Source organism: Perca flavescens, chromosome 5 (genome assembly GCF_004354835.1).
Source record: "Perca flavescens isolate YP-PL-M2 chromosome 5, PFLA_1.0, whole genome shotgun sequence".
In the NCBI taxonomy this organism is placed as follows: domain Eukaryota; kingdom Metazoa; phylum Chordata; class Actinopteri; order Perciformes; family Percidae; genus Perca; species Perca flavescens.
This window is the reverse complement of record NC_041335.1, coordinates 24,677,045-24,689,119: the sequence shown is the minus strand read 5'-3', so window position 1 is coordinate 24,689,119 and position 12,075 is coordinate 24,677,045. Positions and strand designations below refer to the sequence as shown.

General features: G+C 40.7%; 2 protein-coding genes across 2 annotated transcripts; both read left to right on the top strand.

Moving 5' to 3' along the window:
- Positions 1–2,847: 2,847 nt before the first annotated feature.
- On the top strand, positions 2,848–5,162 carry LOC114555154 (UDP-glucuronosyltransferase 3A1). Its single transcript, XM_028577333.1, has 4 exons — positions 2,848–3,116; positions 3,285–3,370; positions 3,932–4,151; positions 4,265–5,162. The coding sequence occupies exons 1-4, from the start codon at positions 2,866–2,868 to the stop codon at positions 4,530–4,532; spliced, it is 825 nt and encodes a 274-aa protein (XP_028433134.1). The 5' UTR covers positions 2,848–2,865; the 3' UTR covers positions 4,533–5,162.
- A 3,262-nt stretch (positions 5,163–8,424) lies between these two features.
- On the top strand, positions 8,425–12,070 carry pdxp (pyridoxal (pyridoxine, vitamin B6) phosphatase). The gene is made up of 2 exons (XM_028577331.1): positions 8,425–9,225; positions 10,919–12,070. Exons 1-2 carry the CDS (start codon positions 8,634–8,636, stop codon positions 11,263–11,265), a joined length of 939 nt encoding a protein of 312 aa, XP_028433132.1. The 5' UTR covers positions 8,425–8,633; the 3' UTR covers positions 11,266–12,070.
- The last annotated feature ends 5 nt before the right edge of the window (positions 12,071–12,075 follow it).

The following is a 12,075-nucleotide window of genomic DNA, read 5'->3' as shown; positions in this document are numbered from 1 at the left end:
AATCAACATGGGGATTGCATTTTTTTGCATTTTTTCTTTTCTGGCTCTTCCAGTACTTCAGTCTGCCAAGATCCTGACTGTCTGTCTAATTGGTAAGTAATGGAGCAGTGATTGTTAAAGTGCCCTTATAGTAATAGAGATATTGATTGTAAAACTTTGTTCAAAAATACCAGAAAAATAAGCATCTCCTTGCCGAACTGGTGAATCCAGAAAGTACAGTTAAAGGTACAGGTTGTAAAGGAGAATTGCTTCAGTATGTTTATAAAATTTATAAAATGCAAATGAATGTAATATGTTGCAAACAGCGAACCATTATGTTCAGATAGCATGTTTTATTTTGTCTCTTCTTTCCTCTCCTCCAGGAGGAAGCCACTATTTGTTATTAGATGAAATTTCTCATAACTTACACCAGCATGGCCATGAGGTCCGCATGCTCTTACAACTGGGCAACCCTGTTATTACAGGTAAACTGTACATACAGTACAACATATACTGTATATACAGAATACACTCAAACACGCTCATCCTTTCTCTGATTGAGTCACAAATTTTCATTTAAATGCAAATTTCTGTTGAACTCTTCCCAGGTTTTTCCTATGGAGGCCGTGCAGACAGTTATCAGACAAGCACCTGGTCCTTAGGAGAGAAATACATCCAAGAATACAATGGCTGGTTCCTAGAGCAACAAACACAGTTTTTACTGGGAAGGTATCATCACAGATTTGTAGGAGACTTGGTAACATTGATTGAATTATGTTGGGTGAAACAGACAAGCTCTTATGAGATGCTTAATCTTGTTTTCGATCTTGAGTCTGGTTTTACATCCGTGTTTTGAGGCTCTAGAATTTCTCTTCTACGGATGCCCAATTTGTCTCTGATTTAGACTTCTGGACCTTCTTGGATTAAAGTGAATAGTTGAATGTATTTGTATTTAACAGCATTGTACTATATATCAGATTTAAATTACTTCTCACTCCCCTTGCCACTCAGTTTGTCTTTCTCTTCATTTACTGTCATTTTTCCTTCCTCTCTCTTTCTCTCAGGGATAACTTTAATGCCTTTCTAAACTTCACGTGGCACCTGTCCTATCAGTGTGACAAGCTGTTAGGGGACAAAGAGATGATAACATTCCTCCAGAGGGAACACTACGACATCACCATCCTTGATGCTTTTAACCCATGTTCCTTCATCCTTGCGCACAAACTTGGTACATCTGTTGTTCATATCACTTTGGTTTATGTCATAATAACTATCATCCTTTAAATCTTTACAATACTACAGTTATATACTACCACTCATCAATACCTTTCCACATGTATTATTTTCAGATGTGTAATTCAAACTGATTGTGAGCCAAATGTATATAGTGTCTTATTTTAAATCTATTTACAGCCATGAATACATTTACAGCAGTTCCATGCACCTTTCTCTTGATTTACTCCAGGTGTCCACTACATAGCTTTCTATCCTGGTCCTCTGAACGGTCCTCTGTCCATCGCTCTCCCCAGCCCAGTCTCCTACATCCCAGTCTTCAGCTCACAGCTGTCCGACCACATGAACCTCTGGGGTCGTGCAAAGAACCTCTTTTATGCTTTCTTGGCTCCTGTAGTTAAGAATGGTGTTGCATAGGAGCTCACATATTGTCAAGGGTATTGTCTGGCTTGCTTGATAACACACATCTTCAGTGTACGCTGTTATAGCCCTCTAGACATTAGGGCTGCACGATATTATCTATCTAGAAAATATCTAGTTGCGATTATTTTGACTGATATTGCGATTGCGATATGATTCATGATATTGGAGGGAATGATCATTTTTATATCATTATCTCATTTTCATTGAGATATATATATATATAAATGACTAGAAGTGTGATTTTTTTGCTAGGATCTGTACCAAACAAATATTTTTTCTTTAGTCTGTAGGATACAAAAAAAAAAAAATACCACAATACTTTATTTTAGAATGATTTGACACTTATTTTTAAATATTGCGCCCCCCTGCGATTTGGATATTGCACTTGTTCGTATTGCAATTTCGCTAAAATTGCGATTATTTGCGCAGCCCTACTAGACATATAGATATTCTAAATAAGCACATGTTTTGATATCATGAATTTACGTTTTTACATCATATTTCTTCTAATCTCATTCTCCTCTCATTTGTAATATACTGACTTTATATTTGTACATTTGACATGTTTTTTCTTTTTCAGCTGCTTTTAGCACATCATCTTAATACAGTAATCCATATTTTTTTGTCTTTTATCATCTTAAATTCCTCCATACATGTTTGGCTAATAATCCATTTAAACTGATTGTACATGCGGTGAGAATCTTTACATTTGTTCTTATCCCATTGAACTATGTCCACTTTGCTCAATGCTAAGATTATTTGAATCTGCAACAGCCAACTATCTACTTTGGCTAATACCCACGAGCGAGAAATGAGTTATAATAATTCAATCTGAATGGCTTTCAACAAACGTTAAGCATACAATGCTGGGGTTTTTGGATTGTGTCTCATTTCTTACATCAAGGCCAGGAGCGTGTATGGTCGACATTTAGGCAAGTAGCTGAGCGCCACCTTGAGTCCACCGGAGGTCTGGATGAGTTACATCAAGGAGCTGAACTCTGGGCCTTCAACACTGACTTTTCACTGGAGTTCCCCCAGCCCCTTATGCCCTACACTGTGCTGGTGGGAGGTCTGCTGAATAAACCTGCAAAACCTGTGGAGCAGGTCTCTTCTCTTGATACACATATCCAAATACGTCAGTAAGACTTAGGTTTTTAAATTAACTAGCTTTCTTCCCCTGTCTTTACCTTTCTCACTCCCACTTCCCTCTGGACTTCCCTACCCTCTCCTATGCACAACCATCTCTCTCTCATCCTGCCTTACTCAACACTGCACATTTTTCTCCATTTGCATATTTCCTCTATTGCCCGTACCCCAACCCTTTTGATCCCTCAGGATCTTGAGTTATGGATCTCTAATTTTGGAGAGGCAGGTTTCATTGTCGTGACTCTGGGATCAATGGTCTCTTCAGTCTCTGTGGACCCTCTGCTTGTAGAGCTGGTGGCTGGCTTCTCCAGGATCCCTCAGGGGGTGCTCTGGAGGTAAAAGCATGACACAATTCATACAGGCATTTAAAAAATAGCACTTTTAACATGTCACAGATCTACATTTTTTATGAATGGAGGCTGGGAAAGCACACATAATTTATTTTCTCTCACTGTCAAGAAAAGATCAAATCAACCCCCCAAAACAACAGTGTTTGCTTGCAGGTATGACCACAAGCGATGGCCATCAAACCTGGACAGACCTCCCAATCTCAGGCTAGTGGACTGGCTGCCTCTTAATGACCTGCTGGGTAGGAACAGTCTGCCTCGCTAACCCTTAGTTACAGACATAATGGCACGTTACATTGTTTTAGTCTTCTTTCAGACTAAAACAATGAATGTCATAATTCCTGTCAGACACCTGACCAGGACTGCAGCAGGTGGAGACTGGGTCACTGCTGCACTGCAGCTCCGTTCTTTCATTTTAACTTTTAATTGAATTTTTCTTCATACTAAAGAAATACTACAAGACTCATGTGCTTGCTTTAAATGTTAAGTAAATCTGTTTTATCTCATTAAAAGTATAAACAGAGGAATATCCAAATACAGCATGAATGATCATGAATGTACAATCTGGTCATTGCCCTGTGGTTTAATTTTGTTGCTGCTTTGTTTGACCACATCATGGCACATGAAAATGATCGTGTTCATGTGTGTACATCCACACCCATCCCTAAAATGTTGGCAGTGGTTTGGTCCACATTGTTTAAACCCTAACCTCTAAGCTAGACTGTTTTCATGTAGTACACCCAAACACTCTTACTTTCTTTACTCAGTTATGATGTTTTCAATCTATTTTCTGTTTACCCCAGGACACAAAAAAGCACGTCTCTTTATCACCCATGGTGGACAAAACAGCTTGTTCCAGGCAGTGTACCATGCTGTTCCTGTGCTGGGAATCCCCCTGTTTGGAGACCAGTTTGATAATGTTGTGAGGGCCGAAACAAAGGGACTTGGCCTCACCATTAACCCCACACAAATCACCAGGGAACTGCTCAGCTCCACCATTCAAACACTTATACAGGACATCAGGTATGCAGATGGATGGCTGAGCAACATTTGTGACGCCAGTAGAGTACAGAAATGTTTGTAACTACTTCTCCCTTCTATTTCCTTAATTTTCCCAATTATTTCTTCTTTTCTAGGTTTAAGTCTTCAGCTTTGTCCCTTAGCAGGATCCACAAATCCCATCCTGTCCCTCCAGCCCTTCGACTCATTCAGTGGGTGGAGCACATCCTGCACAGTGAAGGTGGAAGTCATTTAAGGCCCGCTTCTCTGACGCAACCATGGTACCAGAGATACCTGTTGGACTTGGTGCTTCTCCTCTCTCTGGGCCTTCTTGGACCTGTAGTCCTCTGCTGGACTTTCTGTAGGAACAAGAATAGCAGGGACAAACACAAAAAAATACAATAGCAGTACTAAGTGTTTCCTCAAGGGTACTTCAGACTTATACCTCAGTTCTGTGTTGCTTGTTTATCTTGGACTTGAATGATGTACCCGTATGAGAAAATATAATGATGTACCCAGAATATTCAGTTTGATTATCAAAAGGGAAGCTGTAAAGTACTGCAAAGTGGTTTCAATATTAGTGTGCAAAGAAATGGATTTAAAAAAAGAAAATGCTATTAATACTGTTGCATAATTTTGTTTTCATTTTGTATACTGAAAAGAGTTTCATTTTCGTTATTACCACTTTCCCTTCAGTGAAATAGCCATAATGCTTAGTGTCCTGCCCTCTCCCCTCCCAGCGCCGTCATGTCTACAGACGACTCATTTGGACTGCAGCGCCACATTGTCCAACACCTCTGTGCTGCTTTGACCTGGCTGTGTTGCAAGCAGGGGTGGCAACAGTACGCATGCAAACACACACATACACTATAACTAAGCAATGCTTTTGTGCTTTTGTATTGCATGTTTCCAAATTGCAGCAAGCCATGTTAGAGGAAGATGGTTTGTGTTGTTTGTTTGTCCAGTTCAGGTACAAAGTAGACAAAGTATGTTGATAGTCATTGAATATATCTGAATCATAAAAAGAAAAAATGCTCTACCTGCAAAGTTTGTATGTGCCTCTGTGCATGTGTGTGTTTGGGGCAGCGTTATGGTCTACTGGCTCTTCAATTATTAACCACCTGCAAGTCTCAACTCTGACCCCCACACCCTCCTCTACTAGTTTCCACTGTGTCCCATTCCCCTTTCTAAACAAGACACAAAAGCGAACAGCAATGTTCACGGTCAGCGCTCAAGCCACTGTTAAAAGCAGGCCTTGGAGGACCCCCCCCTCTCTGTTCTGTCCTCCCTCCCACTCCTCACATCTGTGTGGGGGGTTAGCAGGGAGGAAAATATAGATTAGCAAGGAAATAATGACCAATTAGGACGGCTTGTTCTCTGTCCATTCAGCTGTCCATTCTTTCATTCCTTTCCTGCATTTCATTTGTCTGTTTGGCTGGCAGTTGCAGGTGCCAGTGAGTCTTCCTCGGTCTCGCACGCAATCCAAAACAGACACCGCAAAGCAGCCAAAGCATGACAGGACTGGTGGAGGCAAAAAAGAAAGAGGCAAAAAAGAGAAACTTTAATGAAGCAGAAAAAGGACACAACAGTGCAAAATAGAACAGAGAAAAAAGAGAAGAATACAGGAAAAACAGAAGCTAGAAGAATTAGTGATCAGAGTACCACTGTATAAAACAGACAACATATAAAGGTCCAAAGAGTAATAAACTGTGTCTCTTTTGGCAATTCTATTACTAAAACTGCAACTACAATACATTTTGTTAATCATTTTTGGCTTAAAGGAACACGCCGACTTATTGGGAATTTAGCTTATTCACCGTAACCCCCAGAGTAAGACAAGTCCATACATACCCTTCTCATCTCCGTGCGTGCTGTAACGCTGTCTGACGGTTCCAGCATTAGCTTAGCCCAGCACAGATCCTGCAGGTAACTGGTTCCAACTAGCCTACTGCTCCGAATTGTGACAAAAGTGACAAAATAACGCCAACATGTTCCTATTTACATGTTGTGATTTGTATAGTCACAGAGTGTACAAAAAACAACGTAACATGAGACACAGCCATCTTCTAACAGTAAACAAACAGGAAACTATATTCTCAGACAGGCTTGCTGCGAGCATATCACTCCGCCCAAGTACGATATTCTTCCGCCTGAGAATATAGTTCCCGGTTTGTTTACTGTTAAAAGATGGCTGTGTCTCATGTTACGTTGTTTTTTGTACACGCTGTGACTCTACAAATCACAACATGTAAATAGGAATATGTTGGCGTTATTTTGTCACTTATTCGGAGCAGTAGGATTGCTGGAACCATTCACCTGCATGTTCTTTGATGTGCTGATGCCGCTGGAGCCGTCAGACAGCCTTACAGCACTCACAGAGATGAGAAGGGTATATATCGACTTGTCTAACTCTGGGGGTTACGGTGAATAAGCTAAATTCCCAATAAGTCGGCGTGTTCCTTTAAGATGGAATTGCAATCATCTATTAACAACAATGAAACATAGTTCAAAACAGGTTTACTACAGGTATCCTGCAGTGACAAGTAAGATACAATCAACAAAAATAAAATGACATAATGATAATTACATCACAATGTCATATAAGATGGAAGAAGTCGAAGGTAACTGTTTACGTAAACGTTGTGTATTTGAAATATTATTAGTTTAATGTGCTCTTTTGAGGTCAGAGAGAGATTTAGGGGCTCTAATGTAAATTTTGTATAAGTGTGGTAAAAAGGATGTTTGAATATACTTGTAGCTGGCATTAAAAGTGGATATGCCTGGGGAGATCTCTAGTTAACCCAGTAAAGTGTGTGCCCCCTTTGCTGCATGTCGTCCCCCCTCTCTCTCCCCTTTTCTGTCCAAGAAGCCCCCAAAAAATCTTTAAAATAAAAAGTGGATATGCGGTTGCACACTTGTCAAATGGCTTAATAGTACAATGCTCCTGTCTTGATGAGTTGTGTCTTAGTAGCAAAGAACGGCAGCATAAAGGAAGGAACTGGTTGTTTTTAAAGTAAAGATTTGTGACTGAATAAGTACTGTAATTATTGAGTGTCAGAAGATTGTCCTGAGCAATGGTAAGTTCAAAGAGGAAATGAGAAATACATTTTTATAGGCTTTAATGTAAACCTTTGCTATTGGCTCAGTGACTTCCAGTGAGTTAGTAACAGGCCAAATGGGGAGACAGTAAGGGGACTGTAGAAAGGGTATGACTGCATGGATGTACTGTATGTGTTGGAGTTGCTGGGATTTTGACCAGTGTGTTCTGAAGTTCAAATCTTTATTTGTGGATTAGAGCCCCATCTAGTGACCCGAGAAAAAGACTTAATTGAGAGTGAGATTTGGGATTAAAAATGTGTGGATGTTTGTTCATGGACAAGAATTAAGCCCAATTCTAAAAATACTAGAAAATTAACAACAAAGGAAATGTATTCAACTGTTATCAAAGTTGAAACAGCTTTCAGGATCTGCTTCGGTTACTATGTATTACTGTAAACATTTTGTGAAACCATACACTACTGCTTCACTAGATTCACTTCATTACATTTTTTTCTGATGGCTGTATTTGGCTACTTTGCAGATCAAGATTTTACAAACACACACACACACACACACACAGTTACAAGTTGATTAAGTCCTCCTGATCTAATACAACAGTGCTGCAATAAATTCTACCATCATGAAAGTCATAATGTTCTGATTCAACTGTATGATCCTTTTAGGGGATGTAATTTGTTTATGGTGGAATTGTGTTGCATTATGCCAAGATGTGTTTATAAGATGTAATCGTTGTTTATAGATTGGGTGGCCAAAATATTAGAAACACCTCTAAGAAACTGAAATAAACTGAACATTACAACCTTCACGAAGGTAGGATTTATTGAAGGGGTGTAATTAGGGACTGCAATTTGTTTGAGCTAGGTGTAGTAATAATGAACAGGCAACTGAGCTGAAGTAAAAATAAAATAGAAACACTCTGAGAAGGGCCATTGTGCATAATGACTACTTTTACATTTTACTTTTTTCGTATTTTGAATACAGAACTTTTACCTGTAGAGTAGTTTTAGTGTGGGAGGCTATAGCTACTTTTATTTAAGTACAAAGGGCGTGAGTACCTCTTCCGCCACTCTTTATTCGGCGTAGCTCTGTTATTAAGAGGTGATGCACGTTAAAATATATTTAAGAGTCCATCCCAAGAGGGCGCAATGTAATTTTTAGAGGACGTTGCTCATAAAAGTCGTGTGACACACTCAAACTTGATTGGTTAAAGTGCTGCCGTTTGAGTGGTCAGTGTTGACAACGTGGGCGTGGTTGGACGTCAATTGTTTATGTAGCTCGCTGTCCGTGTATGTAACCGCACCAAGCAAGGACTCCGCAATGTGATTTCCTGACGTTGATTTGTTTTCATATCGTTTTACCAGCTGGCTTTACCACATTATGCACCAGCCGTTGACATGGGGAACCACTAGCAGGTGAAACACGGAAGAAACCGAGGGAAAAGCCGGAATGGCAGGCGCCTTCAAAGGCTGCCAGAAAATTAGAGGTCCGCAGATTAGAAATCTGCTTGACGCGAAGGACTTCATTCTCCTCGACTGCGACGGGGTCATATGGCACGGAGAGAAGGCGATAACGGGCGCGGCGAAGGTGGTGAATTCGCTGATACGGCACGGCAAAAACGTAGTGTTCGTCACCAACAACTGCACCAGGCCCCGGGAGAATTATGTGCACAAGTTCTGCCGGCTGGGCTTCACCGACGTGATACTAGAGCAGATCTTCAGCTCGTCGTACTGCTCGGCTCTCTACCTGAGAGACGTCGTCAAGATCCGCGGACAGGTGTTTGTCATGGGTTGCGACGGACTGCGCAGAGAGCTGGATGAGGCAGGCATCCCCTGCGTAGAAGAGGCGGACGATCCGGACGCCACCATCTACGACTGCGCTCTGGCTCCGGACGTCAAAGCAGTGCTGGTGGGACATGATGATAAAATGACTTTTCTCAAACTGGCCAAAGCCTCGTGCTACCTGAGAGACCCGGACTGTCTGTTCCTGGCTACCGACAACGACCCGTGGCACCCTCTGTCTAGTGGAAGGATACTGCCAGGTATGGTGGTGATGAGGCGCACTTTTTGGAAGCTTGGGCTATTTATATTCGTGCCTGCCAACCATGTATGGATTACTGAAATGGCTAATTGGGCACAGGCCCAAAAGGTCAGCTAGAACTAGAGCCTCAGTTTGTAGTGACTATTATTAAAAGCATTTCACATAGATTTTTTTTTCTTTTCTTGTTTTCTTAATATAGCTAGCTGCACATTGCATACTTAAACTAGCCTACAGTCAATCTATATTTTAAGTTAGTAAAGCACTTGTAATGTGATACAACTCCAGTTTCACAAAAATGTAACCTGCAACAGTAGTTTTCTTTAATGGTTTCCTTTTAATATTTATCAGCTGTAGTGTTTTGTAAGATATCCGTGGAGAGGAGTGTTTGTGAATCTGCTGTGACAGAAAGGTTAGACAGCATATTTTCATCTCCAGAATGAACACAATAGTTTCAACTAACAACAGTTAATGCATTTCTGCTGAGTTACACACTTGTTTTGTTTAAAATACAAATAGACATGGTGTTTACTGTGATGATGGCTGAATAGGGAGGTCCCCACTGCAGCAGGGGCTGACTATCATTCTTCTTCCTCTCTGTGCGTTGTGTATGTACCCCATCACCCCACCATTTACAGTGCAGACTACACGTAGCAGCTTCATTACAGTATATTACCCAGTATTATCCAGTAAACCCATGCTTAAATACCACCGGGCCTCAGGTTTGTGTCAGTTTGATTAAACACAAATGTATTTAGGAATGAATATACATCATGTAAGAGCAATATGAACTGAGATATTAAAGGTATTAAAACAATTTAGCAGGGCCTCCATATAAGGTGAAAATGGCGCGGGCTAAGTTTTCAAGGCTCATTTAATTGCAATCATCCTGTGTTCAAGTCCAGCCTGGGGCCTTTTGCTGCATGTCATCCCTCCTCTATCTCTCCCCTCATTTCCTGACACCTCCCTGCTGTTGCTTTAAAGACAAACATGCTCCCAAAAGTATTGAAAAGATTAGGCTCTACGTAGGCCATATGCTGTATGTGATGGGTAGTAGACTAGCAGCACATGCAAAACCATTGTCACAGCACTAAAACAGTTAATCATCATTGCAGAATAAACAAGTTGAGGGAACATAATTTAAAGAATTGCAGATTTGTTTTAGTCGGTATATAGCTGGGGAAAAAAAAGTTTCCTTGAAAAAGTTTACATTGATTATTTAGCTCAAATCTCATTTGTAAAAAAATATTTTCTGAAAGCACCAATTGTTAACCCTACAGTATCATCGCAATATCGATGCATATCGTCAAGAATATCGTGATATCTGATTTTCTCCATATCGCCCAGCCCCAGTGATGCATAATACACAATATCTCAATTGCACCCAAACATACTTTAAGGAAATGGGTTATTGGGTGGCTGGAGAAGATGTGTCCTAAGATTCACTTGACTTTTTTTTATTTTTTAAGATTATTTTTTATTTTTAAATTTTCAGCCTTTATTTTGACATTTTCAGCCTTTATTTTGATAGGATAGCAGAAGACATGAAAGGGGGAGAGATAGGGGGATATGACATGCAGCAAAGGGCCGCAGGTGTGAGTCGAACCTGGGCCCGCTGCGTTGACTCTACCAACTGAGCTATCCGGGCGCCCAGATTCATTTTAATTTAACCTTTTGTCTCCTCTATACCCTGGCAGGTTCCGGGTCCCTCATTGCAGCCCTGGAGGTGTCCTCAGGTCGCAAGGCCACTGTGATCGGTAAGCCTAGCCGCTTCATGTTCGAGTGCATCTCCAGTCAGTTCAGTGGGGTGGACCCCGCCCAGTGCCTGATGATTGGGGACCGCCTAGAGACAGACATGCTGTTTGGATCCAACTGCGGCCTCGACACCATGCTCACTCTCACTGGTGTGTCTCAGATCGAAAAGGCCCAGGAGTACAGGAATAGTGAGCTGAGCACCAACCACAGCTTGGTGCCCGATTACGTGGTGGACACCATTGCTGATTTCTTACCTGCTTTTGAGGAATTGGGGGAACCGAGCAACTGACGAGTCCTTTCGCCTCCAGTACAGAGCATAGATTGCTTCTACTGCAAGTGCAATGCTTAGTCTGGCATTTGCAAAAATAAATACCTATCAATAATTAGCAAAAACAAGAAAGATTCCTCAGTAACAAGGCGCTGTTTATGTTGACCAAGACATGCATAGGAAAGAATATAAAATAATCAGTAATTCAGTGCATACCTCATTGTGTCTTCTAGTGTTGTGACCATTTGTGACTTGACAGTTCCTTGTCGCTGTAAGTGTTTATATTAATGTATGAATATACTGCACTCTCTTCTTCAAAAAGTTAATCGGTCGTGTTTGATATTTAGGTTTTGAACATCCAGAGGTATTTTTGTAAAGCCACAAATTGTTCTGTAACGGCATTAATGTGTTTAGGAGCTGGTTAGTGTTTTTTTTTTTTTTTTTTTTTTTTTTTTTTTTTTGCCAGAATGCAGACATGTACTTGCAGAATTGTTTCCTCATATGTAATTGCCTGGGTGTGACTTCTCCTTGATAAATTCAGGGCAAGAGGAGATAATTAAAAACTGTGAGCTTTTCTCATCTCTGATGGAGACTAAGATGACAATCTGCCAGGCAGACAGGTGAAGTGTATATTCACCTGTACTACTTGTGCCAATATTCATCCGAGTACTTAACGGCTTACTAAATCTCATAGTTAAAAAACCAGTTACACATTAATGGTGGCCGGTCATACTGCTCTGTTGTGAAATTTCAATGTTGTCAATGATTACCATATAGAGCATGCCAGCAACGGTAACCACAATAAATACCTAAAATAAATCCTTAATATGA

What these genes read in the sequence shown, in the direction of transcription:
- LOC114555154 (XM_028577333.1), top strand. Translation starts at nt 2,866, where the DNA reads ATGCACAACCATCTCTCTCTCATCCTGCCTTACTCAACACTGCACATT. An exon ending in CCTCAGGGGGTGCTCTGGAG is followed by an intron (nt 3,117 to 3,284) that starts GTAAAAGCATGA and finishes GTTTGCTTGCAG; the next exon opens with GTATGACCACAAGCGATGGC. An exon ending in ACACTTATACAGGACATCAG is followed by an intron (nt 4,152 to 4,264) that starts GTATGCAGATGG and finishes CTTCTTTTCTAG; the next exon opens with GTTTAAGTCTTCAGCTTTGT.
- pdxp (XM_028577331.1), top strand. Translation starts at nt 8,634, where the DNA reads ATGGCAGGCGCCTTCAAAGGCTGCCAGAAAATTAGAGGTCCGCAGATT. An exon ending in TAGTGGAAGGATACTGCCAG is followed by an intron (nt 9,226 to 10,918) that starts GTATGGTGGTGA and finishes ATACCCTGGCAG; the next exon opens with GTTCCGGGTCCCTCATTGCA.